A 23,702-nucleotide genomic window follows, 5' to 3' on the forward strand; every position below is an offset into this window, starting at 1 on the left:
AAACAAATGCTTGCGATGAAAAACCACCTTCCTTCGAGTGTTTATTCTGTACTTGGCTCGAAGGCAAAACAAATTAACCACAAACTTTTTCTTCCGATTCACTTTTGATGTCTTCTGCTTCTTCTGCGTCTTCAGCTTGAACATTTGAAAAAGCGGTGATGATGGGTTCACCAGGTTGTGGGTGATCATCTTCAATTACTTTTGTTTCTTCTTCTTTTTCTTCTGTCTTAATAAACTCTTTCAATCAGACCCGTCTTCATCGCTTTCACAATAAAACTGTTCATTTGACATCAATCTGTGCAACATCAACAAATTCTTCTTTTCATTTTTATCATCATTCTCATCTTCCTCTCCATCCCCCGATATCAACCACTACGAAGATATCACATCATCCACCTGCCCGACTCCACAATGGAGAAACTGTCGACATGATGAACTTAATGACTTCACATATATCAATGACGTTGCTGCACAGTTATCCACAGAGAACTTTGAGACAAAAAAACTCTTCTTCTCTGTCTGTGATGAAATGATATTGTTCTCACTGTTAAAGATATTTACACTCGATAAGACGTTTGAGCTCTTTCTCTCGTCATCCAATGAAGGCAATAACAGCAATGATAAAGACGAAGGCAATGATTATCACAACTCATAGAACGATCCGTCAATTCCTCTCTTTACACCATTTTTCGAAAAACTGGTTTTGATGAGCAAGCAATTGAACAAAAAAAAAGATCACGAGAAACGAATTGCAAAAGCCAGGAGATGCGCATGCGCTAACTGATGAAAAGATGCAATTGCAGTTTCAGGCACAAACACAAACAGGAAAACAGATTTAGACACAACATCTTGTAATCATTCCTCCTTCTGGAAATAATTTTTTCCTTCTTCTTCGACAGCTGCTGAGCTCGCGTCCTCAGCTAATGTGGCAAAGTTTGTTATGTCGTTGATTTTGTTTTCTTTATCTGCATCAACTGCTTCATCAACGTTATATTATTCCTTTTCTTCCTCTGCTCCTCATCGATGTCACTTAGACAGTGCTCCTTCTGCAACCTGCCCATCTTCCTCTTCTTCCTCTTCTTCCTCTTCTTCTTCCTCTTCCTCTTCCTTCTCCAAATCAATCGAACTGCCCTCTCTCTCCGACTCCTCATTTTATGTCAAACCATTCATCCACATATGCGCATGTTCCACATCTTTTCTCACTCCCTCTGAACTTATATATGAAGTTATTCCCAAAGATCCATCTGCTGCTTCTTCTGCTGCTCTCCTGCTCTCATGTTGGGTACCATCAGATGGAGAAGAACTGCATTCTTCTAATTCCACTTAATGCTGCTTGCCTGTCTTTTCATGTGTCTCCTCCTTCACAAACCTCAGCCCACTCAGTCCAAGTGCCTCAACTAGCGGCTCCATCGCTTCTTCCAGCTTCCCCTGGTTCTCTTTAATTCTCTCCACAAACTCTCTGTGCACTGTCCGATGCCCGCCTTTCACTCTATTTCCTCCTCCTTCCTCTGCCTCTTCTCGCTCCTCCAGCACCGCCAGCGCAATCGCTGCTGGAGGCAGAACCACATCCTCCATCCTCAGCCCTGCTGCCGACAGCCCCTTCTCCACAATCTCCTCCACTTCACACACCGCAACCCTTAGCACCATCACTTTCTCGTTCAGCTTCACAACCACACACCTCAACTGTTGTGATCGCCATATCTGCATTGAAGTGTCAAACAGATCTAAGATCGATTGGAATGCATTCACATCTGCCGCTGCAAAGATACGCTTGCTTCCCGACTTCTTTCTCACTGATGCTGCAAGTGAACGAAAGCAGCGCAACTAGCGGAACTGAAAGCGTCTCCAAAAGCTCCACATCATACGCACACGCAACATCCCCATTCAATGCAACCAGCTATGTCACGCCACAACATATCCCTCGAAGCGTCTGCAGCACATACACCTCAGCTGCCTCAGGTACCACTATCCTCAGCCGCCTCTCGATGTCATCCATCGCTCCTACCGACGTGTATGACGCCGCCACCTTCGACACATCCGAAGGGTCAATCACAAGCTCCGATAATGATGGCTACTCATTCACTGATGCCTTCTTCTCTTCGCTTCTCCGCCTCCGGAATGGCGAAGTTGATCGGTGTGCTGCTCCTGTTGAAGAAGACGAAGAAGTTGAAGTGTTCAGCAGACATCATGACGGAGAATACAGGAAGAAGAAAAGAAGGAAAGGAAATGTTTCAATAAATGTGAAAGAAAATACGGTCACAAGATGCAAAAGTTGTGAAGATGAAGAGATATGAGAGACTGCAGAATTTGTCACATCTTCAGCAAATATTAACTGGATGCAGAAGTGAAACTGACAGAAGAAAAACAAAAAGAACAAGAGATGGAAAGAGATGAAGAGTTTCAGATTGAGATAGATTTGAAAGCTACATCTGCAAAGTCATTGGCTAAAGATACTATATTTCTGATGGAGACAAAGAATGCATGTCATGAAGATTTCTTCAAGAAGAAAAGAAAGATACCAAATAGAAACAGATAATTATTGAATATTTGATAAATCTATAAATAACGCAAAGGAAAATCCAAAATAATTAAAATCAAAGAAAAAAAAAGGAATACCATTAAAAAATACAGATGAAACTGAAAGAAATAACAGAAAAGAAGAAAAGGAAAAAGAGAACGAGGAAGTTTTGGAATAAAAAGAAAATTAATTAATCAAAATCGAGAAAAAAAATAATTAGACCAAAATGAAAAAGTGAAGTGATCCAGAACGAGAGATTCCGCTCGAAATGGAAAAAGAGCAAAATGAAAAGTGGCATATGAAAAAAGATCTGATCAAGAGGATTGCTGTGCTGAAGATTGAAAAAATCACATTCGATGGAGATGTGATCAATGAGAAAATGAAACGCGTTCTGGATGTGAAAGACGAGAATCTCAACGTTGAACAGAAAAAAGCCAGGAGCTAACGGAAGAATTCATCAAGCGAGAGAAGAGGGGAATATAAAATGACTCAAGCAGATTTTTAAAAAAATAATAGAAAATATGAACATGTGAATTCCTGAACGAATTTAACATATGAGACTTTTGAATGAGTATAATCAATTTTTGATTTTCAAAACGTGAAACATTAACTGGTTCTTCTTGAATCAGTTGTTTCGAATGTGATTTGAAAAGAATTTATTTTTTCATTTCTTTACTCATTTGAATGTCATTCGTTAAGCTTATAAAGGGATCGATCTTTCTGTGAAAGATATTTTCAACGTTAAAGACAGAAAACATTCAAATGCAACCAAAACAATACACTCTAAGCAAGTGATCCAGAAAGCTGTGGGAATATGCCACCTCCATTTCTGGAGATAACACTTTCGATTTATTTGACTATTACATTTTTTCATATAGAAAAATGAAGGAAATCAAAGATTCGTTATATAAAAAATCAAATGGTGTGTGGAACACTTCAAAAATAATTGAAATCTTAACATTTAACTCTTTTTAATGTATGCATGTTCTATTTCACAGATCAACTTGATGGAGTGATGAATTCTTTGAGTTCAATATTTCCAAAGCTTCAGAATAAAATGCAAGTTGAATTACTTAAAAATCTGAGCACTTACTGTTCTTATTCACAATTGCGAGATTACCATTACGATATTACACAGGGACAATTCAATTACGCGAAATATGGATCACTCCTTCATTATTTGGATGAGGAGAGTGATTGTGAAGATAGAAGATGCAAAAAAAGGCATTATCTCGATGAAGAATCACTTGCAAAAGTGAATAAGTTTTTGTTCGATAACACAGATGAATCCTCCGAGCTTCAAAAAAGAAAAAACAAAGTCAGAAAAAGTCTCCATGACTCTGAAGGTCAATATTTTTTTTTTATTTTCTGTTAATTATTTTGTATTATATTTTTCAAAATAAGATTTTGACAATGATGATAGTTGGGGCATTTTAAGTGAAAATTGTCTTTCTTCATGTGCTGATGATCAACAAAATGAATATTCCAACGAAAGCTATCAAAATTTCGATGAATCAACTCAGTTATCTATTCCACACGTTCCACAATTGATTGCAAATGTAAGAAAAACTCCTGTATTTGATCCTTGTTCACCATCGAAACCAGTTGGCTTGAAAAATTTAGGAAATAGCTGTTTCTTTGCTGCAGCAATACAAATGTTTGCATCAATGAATAAATTCCATTCGAGGGGATTTCAGATAGAAACGAAAGATATTCTTTCTTCATCAATCATCAATATTTGCAAATCAATAAATGATCAACAGGGGAATATTGAATCTTACTGGAACGAAGAATTCTACGAAAAATGGAACAATGAAAATGATATTTCAAAAATGGAGGAGCACGAATCGGATGATGCAATTGAATGGTTACTGAAAATAATTCGTGAACAATCTCCTACTGCAATGAACAATTTGGGTTGTCATTCAACAGATAATATCATTTGCCAAATGTGTGGATATGCATCTTTTGAAATGCCACAAAAAGTTGATATTATCATTCTGTAAGGTCATTCAATTGAACATTCGTTGAACGAGTTTCAAATCCTTTAATCTCAAAAAAAGAACGAAGAATTGAGCTGTCCGTTATGCAGATCGATAGGTGGAGTGATTCAGCAAACTCAATATGCAAACAACTCAGATTTCTTGTTATTTCGACGTGAGAATATTTTTATTTCAACAAATGAACAAAATGATAAAGACGCTGGATTGAACAGATCATTATGGATGATTGAAGTTTCAAAAAACATGCAAATCACTGATCAAGATTCAAATCAGAAAGAGAAATACAATCTTCTTTCCATAATTTTGTTCAATCCAACTGTCCATCATCACATCTGAATCACATTATCAGATATTAATCAAATCGAAAACAGCAACGAACGAAATTTCAGTTGGAAAATATGCAACGATGAAAATGTGGAAGTGGTTAATGATCTTGAAGTGAAAAGCAAATATGAAGGGTTGTGCTCAAACGGATGGAAAACAAGTTTTCTATGTTATGTCAAAAGTTCATTTATTCATATGGAAACTCAAAGACAATCTATTTATCTCGATTCTTCTTTTCATCACTTCAGCAATGATTCAAATAGTTCAAACATTGCACCTGAAAACAATATTAATGATTCTTTGTTTTGTGGAGGAGTTAACAGAACAACTTATAAAACGAAAAAACAACTTCACAGTGAATTGGTACAAAAAACAGGAATCAAAATGTCCTTCTCATATTTCTGCAAGAAAACACATGGTGTCATTACAAAACCTAGAGACAGAACTGACTTATGCTCCATTTGCGAAAGAGCAAGATATTTACAGAAATTTTCTCTCAATAGACAACTCAGTGATCAGGAAAATCAAGAGCTGCAATCCATTTCAGAGCATAAAAAATGGGCAGAATGCCAAAAACAATCTTTTGTTGATTCAAAGAGCAAACTGAAAAACGGAGATCTTCTTTTGCTGATAGACTTCAAAGAGAATTGGCAGCTTCCGCTTTCAAGAAGAGAAGTCAGTAAAGATTATTACACAAAAAAACAAGTGTCTGACCTGTGCATTATTTCATACACAAAACAAAATGATTCACTTCACAAAACATGTCATCACTTCATTTCGGACTGTTTAACTCATGATTTCAGATACGCCATTGAATGCTTGAACGTAGTAATAGAAAAACATATATCAGAATCACACCTACTTCAATCAACTTTGACAGTTTTTTCGGACTCTGGTCCTCACTTCAGGAATAAATACTTTTTAAGTAATTTTCTAAGTGGCAGTCAAAATATACAACAATTTTCATCGATATTTGTTAATTGCTTCACAGAGCAGCATGGTAAATCGGAATGCGATGGAGAGTTTGGATCAATTTCATCAAAATTATCAACAACAAGCTTAGAAACCGGAAGCAATGCTTCATCATTTTGTGCCTTTTTGAAACAAATTTTTGATTCTTCAATTCAAAGCACTATAAACGAGAAAATGTACAGACAGTTTCACTTGTGTGTTTCACTTTTTTTCATTTAATAACGTTGAAGTTATATATATGGGTGATAATTTTTGAAAAGTCGAAAATGTTTAATTTTCAAATAAATCAAAAATTTCATATTTTGCACAAATTATTGTTTGCACCCACGAATCTTCACCAAAGTGGAAGATATAATTTGGCAATACCATTCAACACGTTCCTGTAAAGTTGCACGAGCGGGAACTGAAATTTGATCAAGATATGAAATTTTTGATTAATTTTTAAACAAAACATTTGCAACTTTTCAAAAAGAATCACCCATATATATATATTTTTGGCTTCAGATACACTCCGTCAAATAAAAAAACTTGGAGTTGGCTGAAAATTCCATCTATGATGATTTATTTATCTTTCAAAAGACAAAACGATCATATATACACGGCATCTCATTCACAATTGTTGGAGGATAAATGGAAAATTATCAGTGATGGCAAAAGTGGGCAAGAACGAATAGTTGGAGAAAGAAAGAAGTTTTCAGAAGCAAATGCAGATCATTCAAACAACATGCCCATCAAAGACAGAACATTATCTCGAATAAATCAAAGAATGTCAATGGAAAAATCAGCAGCCTTTTCACTTACGAAGAAAACTGCATCAAAAGGATGTTCATTCCCAAATCAAAGCATTCAATTTGAAAGAAAAAAAAAGACCGAAAAATTACGAAACAAAAATGATTTACAAATTATTCACAACACACGAAGGAATTCTTCTAATATCGATGAGGATTTGATAATTATTGAAACAAATGAAATTATTAGATCAAATAAGAAAAATTCATCCAATTCAGAAATGGATAATTACTCAAACAAACGAAAATGTTTTTAATCTCTAATGTGTATTTTGTTGTTCAAATTTGTTAAAATATTGAACTTTTTTTTTGAACTGTTTCCACAATTGTTAATTAATATATTTATTTATTTCAAGACAATTCTTTTTCAACTGTAATGGTTCGAAGTTTTTATGCATTAATTGATTTATGTTGTTATTATATTTTTTTATGAGATTTCTTGACTTTATTGCTTAGCTCACTGCAGTCTTGTCGGTTCCAAAAAAAATATTCATAAAACATTAAGGGGTTGGGGTTCCCGAAACGCAGACTCCCAGGAAAAAATAACGATAAAGTTTTCCAAACTTTGTTGTTATTTTTTTGCTTAGCTTGCAAAAGTCTAGTCGGTTTCACATTATGTTAAAAGAATATTTGGGGTTGGGGTTCCCGGAATTTTAACTCCCAGGATGAAGTTAAAATAAATCTGTTTTTTATTTTAACATCCTCTTTTTTAAAAGCTGTTATATTTTTTTTGAAATTGAAAGAATTAGTTTCAATTGTGGAAACGTTTCAAAAATTTTTCACATTTATCTCGATCATTTTCACATTTTTTGAATACCAAAGTATTTTAATTATTAACGTTTTTAAATTTATAGGAATGTTGAAGTTTGTTTTGAGAATTATTTGTTTTTTATTTGGAAGAATAAAAAAATCATACATAATTATCAGTTATATTTTTAATATGAAGAATTTTTTTTATCATTAGAATAACAAAAACTATTTCACACAATTAATTTTAAGTTTTTGAAGATAAAAAAAACAAGGGCATAAAAATTATGTTTTTCCATATTTCGTCCCATATGTTTAAAAGAAAGGAATTATGTCTATTCAGTGTCGATTGATCAGTATTAAAAAAGAATTCTCAGACCGAAAATATTGATTGAAAAAATACGGATTCAAAAATAATCACCCAGAATATTATCATGTATGAATTTTTCCCAAAATGACTTTTGAGCTTTTATTTTCAAAACGATATATTCAGTCTTCGTTTTTCTTTTCTTTTTTGATAAAAAATAAATTTAAATTTCACATTTATCTTTGTATTCATCCAATTCATTAAAAAGAGTTTCTTTTTTATAAGTTAATAGAAGAAATGCTAAACATTTTGAATCGGAATGAATTGAGTATTGAGAAGATTGACGAAGCATTTAAAACACAAAGGTTAAAGCATTTCTGAAAATTCTGTAGTTTATTAATGCTTTTTTGATCTCTAAAGAAATAAAGCCTGTGTGAAGAGAATGTCACAATATTTCTGTGAATCCACACTTTTTAAAGAAGAAAATGCTTCGAATGGAGAGCGGTAATTTTTGGAATGTCACAATTTCGACATTGCAAATAACCCTCTAATTAATAGCTGTGAACTTTGAACAATGTTTAACTTTAATAATGATGCAAATATCTTTAGTCTTTAACTCAAATAAAACATAGGATCTCCTTTTGATGTGAAAGTGTCCAGGAAAAAAATACAGTATAAAAAATAATTTTTTTTTTGTGTTATTTCAGAAATATCTTTAATATAAAGAGAAAAGTCAACATGTATTTTTGGGTTATGTTCTTGTTCCTTTCATGTTCACAAAGTTGTTCTCTGTTAAAAATAAAAGTTTTGTTCAGTTAATAAAACTTATTGATTTCTTTTTTTAAATTAAAACAAATAACTGTTATTAATTTAAAATTAATAAAACAATCATAACACTCCATTAAATTCAAGATGAATATTTTTCAAATTAATAAACATTTCTAATACCCTTTTGATTATAATTGATAATAATAATTAATAAATCACAATTCTCGGAATAATTAAAATTGATCGTTTAAAAAAATTAAAAATTTGTGATTAATTGTTGATTGTTATTATAATTCATGTCAAAAATTCCAAACTTGGCGTATTGTTGGTTTCACTTAAGTTTCCAATTTCAAAAAGGCTTTTTGATAAAAAAAAAACTCATTTTTCAGTCTTTTCACGTACCCATTAAAAAATATTTCATTATCGAAAACTCATTTTACTCATCATTTGAAAAGAAGATTTGAATAATTCAATGCTGAAATCAGGCGCAACTAATAAATTCAACACAGATAACATTTGCTGTGGGGATTTCAACAAGCTTGATATGACATAAGAATTGCAGTTTTTAATAAACGGATAAAGCTGTTTTTCATCCCTGTAAAAGATTCAAATTGGCTGTCTGGCTTTATTTCGCAGTACCAACAAGACGTTCTGGTGAAAGAAGGGGAAATTCTGGAGCAACCACTTGGAAGGCTTTATCATTTTTGAAAGTTGTTGATGCGAAAGGCGAGAATGTGCAGCGCCTCTGTGAAGACATAGACTTGATAGAAAAAGTAAAGAAGATTTGCAGGGGATTACAAAAGCGTGTTGAGCTCTTGGCAGCTCGAACACTTGGGCACGTGAGCCGAATTGTGTGTTTTGAAAGAAATGTCATATTGGGTGAAATGTCTGCGGAAGCTGGCAATTTCGCAAAGCAGGCAATGTGCCTTGTAAAATCCATTACATATATTACCAAGGACGATAGGGTGTACACAATCGAAGATGAACTGACACATTTGGGTGAATGTGACGATGAAGACATATGCTTATTCACAACAGCAGTTTTTCGTTCATTCACGATGAGCAGTGGTATATTTGTTCTATTTGACACATACTTTTTGTTGTAATTATTTGGCTCTTTTTTTATTTTTTTCCCAAAAAATAGGAATGACTCCATGCTTTGGAAGTGAGGATCCAGACATCTTGGAAAGTGGCTTCATGGGTTGCTGTACAACGCAATTCATTCTGTTGTATTGGATGCACTGGATATGACAAGTGAGCATTTCGATTCCGACATTGTTCTTGACCATGGCGAGTATGCAAGCACAGACAGTCTGCTTGCCGTTGACTCGTTTGCTCCTGCTCCAAATCCTCCAGACATTCTGCTGCAATCCCAGTCGCCTTATAGCAACTGTTCTTCTGGTTTGGTGCCTCCAGCGCATTCGAAGGGGCCAGTCTGCTCCATTGCCTTTTGTGCATTTCAGTGCTTGTGCATCATTGCCAGAGAACAGCACCGTGCGCTTATGCAATTGTTGATGAGCGAAGAAAGAATTGTGGAAAAAGTGAAGAGCCATTTGTTTGGCAGTTGGAACAAAGAAAGTTGGAAGGAAATATTTAGAGGGAGCATATTTTACGACGTTGATGACGAAAGGAGAAATATGTGCTCTTTTGGCGGTGCTAATTTCCAGCGGATGGCCGATGGATTGTTTTGCGAAGAGAAAAGCTCCAAAGAAATGATGGTGGGTTTCTGTGAGATAGCTGCGAAGTGTTTTCAAATGTGGCTGTCTGTACCTATTTCGCAGGATATCCAAAAGTTCATCGAAAAATGTTTGCTAAACAGAATGGGTGTGCTGCTGTACGAAGAAGCAAGCGACACGCTGAGAGAAGAGGCAGCAAAGGCACTTTTGAATGCATGGGCAACATTGTCTTCGAATGCCCATATTGTTTCCCATCTTCAAAGGATTTACAGATACGATCTCAAGCGTATGGATGCCTTCCTCAGCCGCTGCGTGGAAGATTGAGCGCAATGCTTGCAGACGCATGCGAGGAAGAAGGCGTCATGGACGTTTTGTGAGGACATTGAGCTCAGAATGAATTTGAAGACAGGAGGAAAGTTGAAAAGGAGGAACTGATAAGAAGCAGAATGAAAGCAAAGCGCGACTTAAAGATTTGCCCAGTTTGTGCAATGCACGCTGATGCAAAAGGCAAATTGAGATGAAGAAGAAGTTGAAAACGAAGAAGAGAACAAAGAGAATCCCCATTCAGATGCAGGAAAAGATCTTTAAAGCACAGAATTGACTCTGAATGATGAATAGTGCCTGAAGGCTCTTGCTGAATGTTTGGGTGCGAGCAGAATGCCTTCAAACGAATATGCAAAGGTGCGACATGAGGCAGATGATTTCTTTTATTTTTGGAGAGAAGAAAGTCATTGCTGCCACGAAAGCGACTGCGAAGCATTATAAATCGGGGATGGCATTGGAGTTTTATTGGTTGCATTTTGAGGATTCAAAGAGAAAAGTTTTTGCTGTTTTGTTTGCGAAAATCTCTGAAATTTGTGAAATTTGTGAAATTTGAGATTTTCACCATGCTTTTCAAAGAGCATTTCAATTGTTTATTGGTTGTTGAGTTTTTTTTTTTCGCTTTTAACAAATGCTTTTTCTGGGTGAACCGTTAATTTTTATTATTTTTATGCTCCTTTGCAATTCCTGTTCTTTTTTTCAAAGAGTATTTCTTGATTCATTTTTAAGTGTATTTCATCTGAACAGTTTTATATGTTTCTGAATGTGTGGGAGTGCATTCATCACAAATTATTTCATGATTCTTCAATGCATTTTTCTGTTTCCGTGCATTTTAAATCATTTAATGCTTAATGTTCGCTTTTTTGTTTTCATTCGCTTTTGAGACTGTCAATGTTATTACTTTTGATATGAAGAAGACTGCAACACTCGAAAAGAGATTTAAAATCAAAGAGAGTTGCGGAAAAATATCTGATTTCGTTGAAACTTCAATAGAGAAACAATATCTTCCAGTTTCATTTTGTTTCGAAAGGGGATGAAAAAGATGTTTTCACATTCAAAGAAAAAGTCCATCAATTGTCAACTCACAATAATATCTTTTCCCAAAGTCTATCCATCTTCTGAAAAGATGTTTGAGGAAATGGATCATCAGTGCTTTCTAATCTCATTCGTCAATCTGTTGAACAGTTTTCTTTTTTTCCAAATTCATTGATCGATTAACCACAATTAGCTTCCAAAAATCATATTTTCGCTGTGGAGGGGCGATTGCAATTGCGAAACGATTTATTTGCGAGGATTTCGAATGTATTTAATGGCAGCTTTTGTTTTATTTGGGGCAGCTAATTTTTTTGAATGGTTTTGTTGTTTTTTCAGAAAGAATCGAATTGGCAAACAAGAGCTGTGGTCAAGGCGAAAACCGATTTTAGCATTGTTGAAGCAACGCAGAAGCAGCGGGTAATAGCAGCAGAGCTTCTATGTCGAGTTTTATCCGTTCGTCGGAGGTGAATTCGCTGCTGAGATCGAGCTTCTTCAGCAAAACGAGGGCGGAAGGGTTTGTAAATCTGGGGAACACATGCTATCTGAATTCGGTGCTTGTGGCGTTTTCGCACCTGCCGCCGTTTGTGTCAGCGCTGTTGAGGCCTTCGCTGTGGAAGAATGTTTTGGAGGTTGCGAAAGAGATGACATTTTCGTTTGAAAAGCCCAAAAAATCGAGTGCTAAAAAGCGGCGCACAGCGGAGCAGCCACGTAAAACGGAAAGTGGATTTGGAGGAAGTAAGTTTTTGGAATTGTTCACAAAAGAAGAAATGAGTGAGCTGAGCCGTGTTGCACTTCGAAGGCAGTTTCCGCTGTCTCTGCTGGTGTGCATGCACATCCTTGCGTTCAAGCACAAGCGCAACTCACCGATATCGTGCAGCATGTTTTTCCCGCTGTTGTCGTATCTGTCGCATGGGTCGTTTGAAATTGGGCTGATGTGCGATGCGGAAGAATTGACCTCGTTTCTGCTGAACGAGATGAGCGAAGAGCTGCTTGTGGCGCTTGACGGCGGGTGCAGGGTGCGCTTTCTGAGAGAAAATCGAAGAAAGATAATTTGTGTACTGAAGGAAGAAGGAGAACGGAGATGGAACATGAGCAACAATATCCTCCTCTTGGCAAGTGAACCAGACAAAAAGAAAGAGCAAACGGAGCAAGAAGCTCGCACAGCATCTTCAGATGATGAGAAAGGCAAGTGCAAAGAGGAGAAAATGGATGGAGAGCAGTTTGAAGTGGAACTTCTGGGGAAGGAAGAAGAGCTGATGAAAGGGGTGAAGATGAAGCGAACGAGCGAGGAATGGAAGAGTGTGCTTCGCTCGAAGGAATTTGAGAGGGAGCAGATTGCAGAACTTATTAATTGGGGCAGTTTCAAAGGCAAAGGCAAAGTCAAAGCCAAAGGAAAAGGAAAAGAGAAAGAGAAAGGGAAAACCAAAGGGAGTGTTCTGCTTCAGAAGTGGGAGGAGCTGAAAAGTTCGCGTTCTTGTTGGCAGGCGAGTGAAAGGGCAGCAGAAATACCCAGCGAGCCAGTGCGATTTGTGGGGATTGTGGGGCTTGTGGAAAAGAAGGAAGGGGATTCGTGTTTTGAGCAGAGCAGCACAAAGAGGAAAAGAGGAATGCGGTTGTCGTCGTTTCTGCCACCGAAATATCTGTGGCCGCCGACTTTGGCAAAATGGAGCGACAAAAGCGAAGCGATATGGAAAGGGCAGAGCGAAGGAAAGCGATGCTTGGGAGAAGCAGCAGATGAATTGCAGAAGGCAACCGTGTGTTCTGAAGCACCTCATGAAAACTGCGCTGACAATTCACAACATTCACTTGACTGTCCTGTTGACTCAGATTTCAATACATCCACTTCATCTGATTCACTTCATAATCCAACTTCTTCTTCATCATCTTCCTTATCCTCTTCATCTCTTCCACTTCATTCTCACAATTCTGCACATTCATCAGACACAATTTCACCATCATCTTCTTCCTCTTCATCTCATTCCTCTCCTTTGATTTCTTCCTCTTCCTCTTTCTCTTCCTCTTCTTCCTCTTCTTCTTCATCATCATCTGATCTTGTCACTACTTTCTTTGGGACGCAGATGCTGTGTCCAGTCACGATGACCTTCAACTCCATCGTGAAAAGCACAATTCGATGCACAAAATGCCGCCGAGAGACGAAAAAGAAGGAGATGTACAGAGTGTTTCCAATGAAGCTTACACAGCAGCCGGATCTGCCAGAGGAAGAAGAGAAGGAAGAAGAGGAAGAGGAAGAGGAAGATGGTGGTGATGATGATGATGAAGAGGAGGAGGACAATGATGGCGACGATGAAGGCGATGACGAAGATGGAAGCGAAGGAGAAGGAGAAGGAGAAGAACAAGAAAGAAGGGGAAGAAGAAATAAGAGGCGAAGAGTTGTTGGAAGAAGAGGGGTTGATGAAAGCAGCAGAAGAAGGCATATTCTGAGAGGAGGAGAAAGGAAATGGGGTGGAGAAGAAGAAGAGGAAGAGGAAGAAGAAGAACAAGAAGAAGAGGAAAATTATAAAGAAAATGAAAATGACTATGATGAAGAGGAAAACAAGAAAGATCGAAAGAATGAAGCATTTGCAAGCAACAGAAAAAGCCTTGGAGATTTTGAGCGAAAAAACAAAGAGAAAAAATCGTTTTTGCGATCGGCTGCTTCTTCGCAGCACAAATACGAGACGAGAAAGACACAGCGCAGTCAGACGGGAGAGAAAGGGAAGAGGAGCAAGCAAACAAGCAAACAACAAGAAATTCCGACCAAAAAAAAGAATTCGACTTCTTCGCGTGGCTCAGAAATGCCAGTGAAGTTGTTTTCGTTTTCTCGAACACATGACAATTCATCATCATCATCGTCTTCTTCTTCTTCTTCTTCTTCTTCTTCATGTTCTTCATCAACACGCCATTCATCTTCATCCTCTTCATCATCATCATTTTCTTCTTCTTTCTCTTTCTCTTCTCCGATTCAAAGTGATCTCCAATCACTTTCATACAACCTCCGCCATCGAGCAATTGACAACACACAAAATGAAGACAAAAACAAAGACAAATATGGAGATGAAGATGATGATGAAGACGGAGAAGGAGAAGAAGGGGAAGATGATGAAGTTGATGAAGGAAAAAACAATGTTCAAACAAGAAGTTCTGTTGTAACACGCAGCAGAAGCGAGCCAGCTGCTCAAAAAGGAGGGAAAAGTGGAAATCGAAAGAAAACAAACACAAAATTGAATGGAAGCAAAACAGGTGGGGTTGGAGTGAAGGAGAGGGAGAAAGAGAAGGAGAAGGAGAAGAATGTGAGTGAGAATAGGAACAGGAACAGGAATAAAGCGAAAAATGAGGGAAAAATTGGATTTGCACAGAAAACAGAGCAGAGAATGGTGTATAGATTGAGAGGTGCTTTGAAAGGTGGGTCAAAAGAGGCGTTGGATGAAGAGGAGGAGAATGAAGGAGAAGGAGAAAGAGGGGAAGGAAGGAAAACAAAAGAGGAAGAAGATAAAGATGAAGAACAAAACAAGAAAGATAACAATCAAGTTTCAAGTGAAGCACATTCAAAAAAGCCGAAAAATTCTCAAATTGAAGAAGATTTCTACAAACAGAGCGAAAACTGCATCGGCATTTTCACTCGCTCGAAGCGCAGAAGAGGCGCAAAAACCGGACAAAACCTGCTTTTTGGTGTGGATGGCAGCGAAAACGAGGAGGAAGAACGGAACATCTATGCGAAGCACTATCCAAACAGCTACTCCGATTACTCGCCTTATTCTTTCTCCACTTCATCATCATCATCATCTTATTCTTCTTCTTCTTCATCCTCCTCCTTATCATCATCTTCCTCTTCCTCTTCTTCTCGCTCCCCCTTATACCGCCAGGTCCCTTCCCCCGCCCCTTCTCCCCTCGGCTCTCCGCCTTCCCTCCACTCCCACCGCCTTCCCGAGCTTTTCTCTGCTTTCTTTGCGCGCAGGCGTATCAGACACAACTGCGAGCACTGCCACAGCCGCGCTGCGTATTCCACTTCTTCTTTCTTGTTCCTGCCGCGTGTGATTGTCATCCAGATCAGCCGTTTCTTGTTCCACAAGCAGAGAGAAAGGACGGAGAAGATGTGTGATGTTGTTGAGTTTCCCGAGATGCTGGATGTGAGTGAGATGTGTGACGCACAGACGCAGTTTCCGCTGCCTGTGGGGCATGTGGAGGAGCTGGGGATGTGCGAGGAGGATGAAGATGATGAGGAAGAGGAAGAGGAGGAGGAGGAGGAGGAAAAAGAAGAAGAGGAGGAGGAGGAAGATGAAGAAGAAGAGGAAGAGGAAAAGGATGGAGAAGAAGGAGATGAAGATACTGTGAAGATTGAAGATAACAATGAAATTATAATGAAAAAAGAAGAAAAAGACGATAAAACAGAAAAAAGATCAAAAAAAGAAGCCGAAAAGGAAGAGGAGAAATTCAAATTTCGGCAAGAAGCGTTCCGATTTCTGAATGAAATGATGAAGGTTTCCATTCCAACAAAAGAGAGCGAACGGAAAAGGAAGCAGCAGAAGGCGAAGTTGGCTTCGAAGAGAAGAAGAGAAAATCGAGCGAATGTGACACCGCATGTGATTGTGACGAGGCATTCGGGTGAAAGAAACATACAGAATGTGAATGCAAACAGGAAAGAAGAGAAGGAGAAGGAGAAGGAGAAGGAGAAAGAGAGGAAAGAAGAAGAAGAAGAAGAAGGAAATGGTGAAGAAATTGATTTCTATTACGATTCCGATGATGAGGAAGAAGAAAAGAACAACTTAAATTCCAACCTTCCTTTTCCTTCTCGTCGCCGCCGCTGCCGCAGCAAAAGCGAAAGCAACGAGAAAAGAAACGAATTTGTGGTTGATTGTTCAGAATTTGAGACAAACAAGCAGGTTTCATTGGTGACGATGTACAGGCTGATGAAGGAGACAGGAGTTGTGGAGCATATTGCAGAGTCGAAGAGGAGGGGGTTTGTGAGGGAAATGGAGAGGGAGAAAGAGAAAGAGAAAGAGGAGAAAGAGAAGGAAAAGGAAAGAGGAAGAAAGGGAGGTTGGATGAAGGATGATTATGATGATTATGATTATGATGACGAAGAGGAGGAGGAAGAGGAAGAGGAAGAGGAAGAAGAAGTGAAAGAAATTGAAGAAGTTAACAAGAACAGATTTCCTACCAAATTGCCTCTTTCAACGAAGAATGCAGTGAAAGAAAAGAATAAAAAATCTTCTTCCAATTTGACTTCGCAAAATCAGAAAGGAAAAGGCAAAAACGCAGTGAATTCATCTTCAGTAAAAACAGGTTCACCTTCTGTTCACAAATCACCTTTAAAACGCTCGACATCATCATCATCTTCTTCTTCTTCTTCTTCAAAGACGTCAAATACAAATTCAAACAGATCCATTTCATCTCCTTCTCCTTCTCGCTTTAACAATTCAATTCTTTCTTCTTCTTCTCCCTCTTCTTCTCCTTCTTCCTCTCCTTCTCGTTCTTCTTCTTCTTCTTCCTCTTTTTCTTCTTCTCCTTCTCGTCTTCTCGACAACTACACCTCCACTGCCAGACGTGACATGCTCCAGCTTCAGCAGCAGCTCCAACAAAACCGCACTTTTTTTGCTTCTCCTCTTTCTTCTCGTTCAAATGCTCATTTCACACCGACTCATTCTTCTTCTTCTTCTTCTTCCTCTCCCTCTCCTTCTCGTTCCTCGTCATCTTCCTCTTCTTCCTCTTCTTCCATTTCAACCTCTTTCAATTCTTCCACTTCACTTCCTTCAAATTCCTCCTCCTCTTCTTCCTCTTCTTCTTCCTTCTCCTCCTCTCCTCTCCCCACCTCACATCCTTCTTCTTCCCAATCAGCTAAAAAGCCTCCAATTGTCAGCCCCTTCGCCAACAAGCTCAACAGACTCTATGCCAAACAGGACTTCCCTCTGAAAGGGCAGTTCATCAGCGAGTCGGAGGCACTTGCAAGAGGAATAGCTCTTCCAAAGCAGAAGATGGGAACGCCGTTACGAACTTCTGCTTCTTCTTCTTCTTCTCTTTCTTCTTCTCTTTCTTCTCCCTTCTCTTCTTCCTCTTCTTCCTCTTCTCCTTCTCCTTCTTCTGCTGCTGCCTCCATCTTTCTCTCGCACTCGCAAACCCCTTCTCCTCTGACACACGACCTGCTCACCAGCAATTCGTCTCCACTCCACCAACACAGCTCTTTCCCTTCCCGCTTCAACTTCTCTTCCATTTCACGCCAACTGTCTTCTTTTGCCTCTCGCCTGATGCGAAGTGATTCGTTGGCTGTGGCAAATGTGCAGCAGAATGCTCAGAAGATGATGATGCAACCTTCTTCTTCTTCTTCTGTTTCTTCTTCTTCACCATCTCCTTCTCGTTCATCATCATCATCTCTTTCTTCTTTCTCTCCATCATCATCATCATCATCATATTCTTCTTCTTCTCTTCCTTCTTCTTCCACTCAAAATCTTTTTAACATATCAATGCCATCTTCAGTTTCTGCAACTAATTCACCAGTGAGCTACAAAGCATCTTTAAGTTCTCCATTAAATAGAGGCAATTCAACTCCAAAGAAACAAGATGAGTTTTCTTCTTCTTCTTCTTCTTCTCTTTCTTCTTCTTCCTCCTCCTCTTCTTTCCAGCATTCCTCCAATCAATATCGCAATTCCGAACAACAAACACATTCACAATCAAACAATTTATCTGAACTTCCCGCAAAAAGCGAAAGAAGAAGCTCATTTCATCTTCAGCCAGAGTTTGTTGACTCGATGCTGATGAAGATGGGCATTGAGGCAGGGCAAATAAGAGAAGCAGGAGGAAAAGGGAATGAAGCGGGAATAAGAAAAGAAGGATTAACTAATGGTTCTTCTTCTTCTTCCTCTTCTTCCTCTTCCTCTTCTTCTCTTTCTTCTTCATTATCATCATCATCATCTTCTTCTTCTTTTCTTCTCTCTTCTCCTTCTCGTTCATCATCTTCCTCTTCTTCTTCTTCCTCCTCCTCCTCTTCTTCTTCTTCAACACCCCGCAAATCAGAACTTTCTCCTCTTCGTATTTCTTCGTCTTCTCATCCATTCACCACACAAAAAGAAGAAATAGCAGCTCAACTTTGGGAAGCAGAAATGATTGCGCGACGGAAAAAAGCGGAAGAAGAAGAGAGGAAGAAGAGAAGGGCGTTTGAAGAGCGAAGAAAACTGGTGATGATTGAGAGGGCGAAGAAGAAAGAGGCCGAAGAAAAACAGATGCAGATGTTTGAGGCGGAGAAGAAGAAGCGGATGGAGCAGATGAGGTTGGAGTTGGGCATTCGCCCTGATGTGTATGAAGTGGAGATGGCTTCTCCTTCTTCTTCTCTTTCTCTTTCTCTCTCTTCTTCTTCTTCTTCCTCCTCATCCTCTTCTTCTTCTTCATTATCATCTCCCCAAAAATCCAATAAAGCCACAAAAGAACAGCCAATAGTGAATCAGCCATTGAAAACAGGAAGCTCAGCTTCTGTTGAAGCCAGCCACAAAAGTACCAATCAAACAGTGATGAGTCAAATTCCATCTTCTTCTCATAGAAAGATGTCTTCTCCTGTTTCCATTCAACACAACTTGACAAATTTTGATCATAAAACAGTGGGAAATAAACAGGAACAGAAGAAAAGAGAAGAAGAAGATGATGATGGAATGCAGTCAACAGGTGAAGAAGAAGGAGAAGAACAAGAAAAAGAACAAGAAGAAGGAAAAAATCAAAATGATTACAAGAAGATTCAATCAGATGAAAGTGCAATTTCATCGATTTCTCCACAAATTGCCACAAAAACCGAAGAAAAAAGAGGCAAAACGAGGAAATTGAGGGACCAATTCATGGGAATAACTACAGATTTCAAGCAGATCAGCCAAAGAAACGCAAAATCAGTGAAAAACAATGCAACAAAGACAGAATCTGGTTTAGAGAGCACAAAACAGCCGGAATGGAAGTTGGAAGAGCCTAAAAGCGAGGACGAAGAGAAGAAGCTGCTGCAGATGATAATTGAGAAGAGCAAAGCTGAGCAATATGCCTCAACTTCGAGTGGGAAACAGGCAATTTCACAGAAAGAGAATGGAAGATATGTTAATTCTGCAAGTGTTTCGCCTCAAAAATCCAAAAATCAGAACAAAAATGCAACTTTTAAGTTTCCATCGAAGGAAAGCATAGGACGATCGCATTGCTCTTCTCCTGTTTCGAAAAGGGGGTTTTCTCCTTCTGTTTCATCTTCATTGTCTTCTTCTTCTTCTTCTTCTTCTTCCTCTTCCTCTTCTTCTTCTCCAATTTCTTCTCCAATTTCTTCTCATAAAGACAATCTTGAAGACTCAGAAGAAGACATCCAGCTGAAAATTGCGATTGAGCGGAGCAAAACTGAAATGTATCGGAAGCCGAGAAAGAAAAGCGGAGAAAACGGGAGCAAAGAAAACGGAGGTTTGAAGGGAGTTCAAAGAGAAATTCGAAGTGGAAGTGAAATTCGAAGTCGAAATGGAAGTGGAAACAGAAGTGGAAACAAAAGTGGTGGCAAAAAAACCAATCAAAATGAACCTGGCTCAATTTCAGTATCAGCTTCAGCTTCGGATTCAGTTTCTATTTCTGATTCGCTTTCTCGTTCAGCTAAACAGAAAATGAAAGAGCAACAAGACATTTCTGAAGATGTGTTGAAGGCGCAATCGAAAGAAGCAACAAGTTTCGAAGAAGATCGGTTGAATGACGTTACAAGCTGGCTGAGTGATGATGATGATGATGAATTAGAAGGAGAAAGAGAAAGAGAAAGAGAAAGAGAAAGAGAAAGAGAAAGAGAAAGAGAAAGAGAAAGAGAAAGAGAAGATGTTGATAGCGATGAGGATGTGATTGAAAGTGGGTCATTCAGATTTGCTTCTTCTTCTCCTTCTTCTTCCTTACCCACCCGCCGATCCAAGCCAAAAGATGTGTTCTTTCCCTCCACTCGTGTTTACAGCGACCGACAAGTCCAAAGCAGCCTCAGAACAAACAGAAGAAACGCAAGGGGAGGGCTGCTTGGAGGGAAAGGAGGGCAAACAAGCGCAAAAAAACAGAAAAAAACAGAACTTGTCCATTTGCTCTCTAATTCTGGTTCAACTTCAAAAACTCATTCTAATTTAGCTTCAAATTCTTCTGATTCTTCTGATTCAACTTCAAATTCTAATTCTAATTCAAATTTGCAGTCGAAAATGATGAAAGAAGAAGAGAAAAGCGTAAAAATGGAGCTGGAGTCGGAATTGAATTCGTTTGGAGAGGAGAATGTTGAGATAAAAAGATGTACAGAAAATGAAGACACAGAAAATGAAATTTTATCCACTTCAAAAGGGAAAATTGATAATTCTATGCAAAATGTGCAATCTTCTTCAATTCACATTTCAAACTCTGACATTTCAACTTCTTCTTCTTCTTCTTCTTCACCATCTACCACTTCACTTGATCATTCACAAACATCTTCTCCCTCTTCTCCTTCTCCTTCTTCTCCTTCTCCTGCTTCTGCTTCTGCTTCTCCATCTGTTTCGCTTTCACCTTCACCTTCTCCCTCTCTTTCTCCCTCTCCATCTCCCTCATCTTCCACTTCACCATCTCTTTCTCCTTCTCCTTCACTTTCTCCTTCTCCTTCTCCTTCCCCTTCTCCTTCCCCTTCCTCCTCTCCTTCTCTTTCTCCATCTTCTTCTCCACTTCATTCATCATCATCTTCTTCTTCTCCTTCTCCTTCTCCTTCATCCACCCCCACACCACATCACCCTTCTTTTAGTGAATACAGCGACCGCTTCAAGAAATATTCCCCGTCTCGCATCTTCCACCAGGCTTTTGGGCAGCAGCAACGCAACAGCACACGATACTTTTTGAGAAGCATCATCACTCACAGCGGTTTGTTTTATTTTCTTTCTTTCTTTCTTTTTCTTTCTTTCTTTTTAATGCATTTTTTATTGTATTTTTGAATATTTTTATTTTTATTTAACATTTTTTAATCTTTTTTCTATAATTGTTTTTTGTAATTTTTTCACTTTTTCCTTTATACCTCAAAATTTCAACCTTGAATTGATGTATCTTACAAAATAATATTTTTTTTTTTCTCATGACAAAACGATGTTATCATTGAACATGTTCAGGATACAGCGCACAAACAGGCCATTATTCTGCTGATGTCTATGACACAAGAGACAAGAAATGGAAGAACTATAACGATACGTGCGTTACTGAGGTGTGATTTATTGTTTATTCTTTAAAAAATAAATTATGAAATTGAAATAATTCTTCATTTTATTTATTGTTTGCAAATTTTGATATTAAAACCTTTTTCTTGTCCATTCAAAAACAAATGAAATATTTTTAGACAACCCTTGAATCGCTTCTGAACAGCGACAGAACAAAGAAAAACTGCTATCTTTTGTTTTATGTGCACGAGCAATCACTATGAATGTCTTTTTTGAGAATTACAAGCTTTTATTTATTTATTTGTTTTTTTAATAATAAAATAGATGCTTTTCTTGGCATCCGGTTTTTTTATATACAGTTTTATATGGGCATCCTCGAGTCATATTTATTTTATTTATTTATTTTTTAAATTTATGATTTTTTTATTTTTTATTTTTATTTTTATTTTTATTTTATTGGAGTGTGTATTTCAAAAATAACACTGAATCGCAATCCGTTTGAGCTTAAATAAAGACTTCACAAAACTCACATCTCTTTCAGAAACAAAATAAAAAAAAGAAAGAAAATTGATTGTAAGAATAGCGTCTGGAAAATAATACAATACAAGAGAACTATGTCGACTACTTGCACAAGGGAAAGAAAACTCAAGGTTAATAATAAATGTTAAATAAAAATTATTGGAGATAACTCAAAGAAGATCAAAAAATATTTAAACTCATAATCAACAAAATCACTAAACAATGGAGGATGGACCCACACATTATCGCGCAGATCGAACGAAGCAAAATAGAACACCCAAAAACATAGCTGGACAAAACAAAAAGCATAAAACATGATCATAAACATGATCAAAAACAGTATCAATAAAAAAGACCAAAAATCAATAACAAGAGTTTTTTTTAATAAAAAAACATGTTTCGTGATTATCCAACAGGAATATTAATACTCAACAAAAAAATATGCAAATTATAATTGCAACAATAAAATCCATAAGCAAAAACAAATATTAAACAAATATTTATATTAATTATAAAAAAAACTTAAATAACATAAAACATCAAATATAACATAGACATTTCAAAGATGCCACTTGCTGGTGTACTCAGCAAAGAACGCCAAAAACATGTCAAATTGATCATTTTCATCAAAGATAGGGTGCTTGTTCCTCATTTGTTCCCTTGAAGAAAGCTGAGAGAAAAACCGCGTGGCGGACCACTCAAACGTCACCCGATAATCGAGAGCGATTAAAAAGACAATCTCAGATTGATTGAGCGTTTTCAGTGGAATAGAAAATAGTGAACTCCAGAACGAGTTTAGGTGAAATCGATCACAACTGTACTTGTCAACAATCATCATGCACACCGCTACAATCATTGTTGCATTTTCGACAGTTATCGTCAATCCTCTGCTTGCTCCTTCTCGAAACAATCTGTCTAGTATGCACAAAAGCAAAACAAAATCAACTTCAAAAAGAGGAATTTTTTTCACAACAGCTTTAAAAATTGCTTCAATCGATGAAGATAGCTTCTTCATCGACTGAACATTATAATAATTTGAGGGAACCCAAAGTGGATAGCACAGCTGAGGAATTGAACAATCAGTAACAGGTCTTCCGAGACAAGGGAGGATAAATGTTGAAGAGGGCAAAGGAATAAGATCCGTGAGTGTACGAGAATTTCGTTGAGATTCTTGCTCAACGTGCATCATTACCGATTTAGCAATATACATTGAGGTGAGTGATAATAACTTCGCATTAAAAGGAACCTCATGAAAAATAGGATTATAAGAAAGAAGTTGTCGAAGAATAGGATTTGCTCTTTTCAATTCATCATTAACAGTTGAGTGGCTTTTTGAAAATGAAAATTTTTGAGATTGATCATCATGAAATGAACGCTTTTTAAGGACGATATCGTTGGATTCTTTCTGAACAAATTGATCATCATGTTCATCAAATTCTCTGACATCGGGCTCAGATTTTAGCAGCTCAATTGACTTAATGCTCGCACTATGCGATGGACATAATGCACTTTGTGAAATGGCTCTGGGGGCTAACATTATGTCAAAGGCTGATGATGACAAGTTAACTTAGATCTAAAATTTCCATTT

At 37.6% G+C, this 23,702-nt stretch overlaps 5 protein-coding genes across 5 annotated transcripts; 3 read left to right on the forward strand and 2 right to left on the reverse strand.

Moving 5' to 3' along the window:
- Positions 1-1,323: 1,323 nt before the first annotated feature.
- MONOS_6247 (uncharacterized protein) lies at positions 1,324-1,647 on the reverse strand (the record flags this gene model as incomplete). The annotated part of the gene is made up of 1 exon (XM_067876465.1): positions 1,324-1,647. The coding sequence occupies one exon, from the start codon at positions 1,645-1,647 to the stop codon at positions 1,324-1,326; it is 324 nt and encodes a 107-aa protein (XP_067724232.1).
- A 92-nt stretch (positions 1,648-1,739) lies between these two features.
- Positions 1,740-2,294, forward strand: MONOS_6248 (uncharacterized protein; the record flags this gene model as incomplete). The annotated part of the gene is made up of 1 exon (XM_067876466.1): positions 1,740-2,294. One exon carries the CDS (start codon positions 1,740-1,742, stop codon positions 2,292-2,294), a length of 555 nt encoding a protein of 184 aa, XP_067724233.1.
- Positions 2,295-9,674: 7,380 nt separating this feature from the next.
- On the forward strand, positions 9,675-10,427 carry MONOS_6249 (uncharacterized protein; the record flags this gene model as incomplete). Its single annotated transcript, XM_067876467.1, has 1 exon — positions 9,675-10,427. One exon carries the CDS (start codon positions 9,675-9,677, stop codon positions 10,425-10,427), a length of 753 nt encoding a protein of 250 aa, XP_067724234.1.
- Positions 10,428-11,896: 1,469 nt separating this feature from the next.
- MONOS_6250fu6251 (uncharacterized protein) lies at positions 11,897-22,110 on the forward strand (the record flags this gene model as incomplete). The annotated part of the gene is made up of 3 exons (XM_067876469.1): positions 11,897-21,308; positions 21,551-21,642; positions 21,775-22,110. 3 exons carry the CDS (start codon positions 11,897-11,899, stop codon positions 21,856-21,858), a joined length of 9,588 nt encoding a protein of 3,195 aa, XP_067724235.1. The 3' UTR covers positions 21,859-22,110.
- Positions 21,998-23,689, reverse strand: MONOS_17865 (uncharacterized protein). Its single transcript, XM_067870827.1, has one exon. It carries the CDS (start codon positions 23,649-23,651, stop codon positions 22,674-22,676), a length of 978 nt encoding a protein of 325 aa, XP_067724236.1. The 5' UTR covers positions 23,652-23,689; the 3' UTR covers positions 21,998-22,673.
- Between the last annotated feature and the right edge of the window lie 13 nt (positions 23,690-23,702).

Source organism: Monocercomonoides exilis (genome assembly GCF_001643675.1).
Source record: "Monocercomonoides exilis strain PA203 chromosome Unknown scaffold34-1095894, whole genome shotgun sequence".
Lineage (NCBI taxonomy): Eukaryota > Preaxostyla > Oxymonadida > Polymastigidae > Monocercomonoides > Monocercomonoides exilis.

What these genes read in the sequence shown, in the direction of transcription:
- MONOS_17865 (XM_067870827.1), bottom strand. Translation starts at nt 23,651, where the DNA reads ATGTTAGCCCCCAGAGCCATTTCACAAAGTGCATTATGTCCATCGCAT.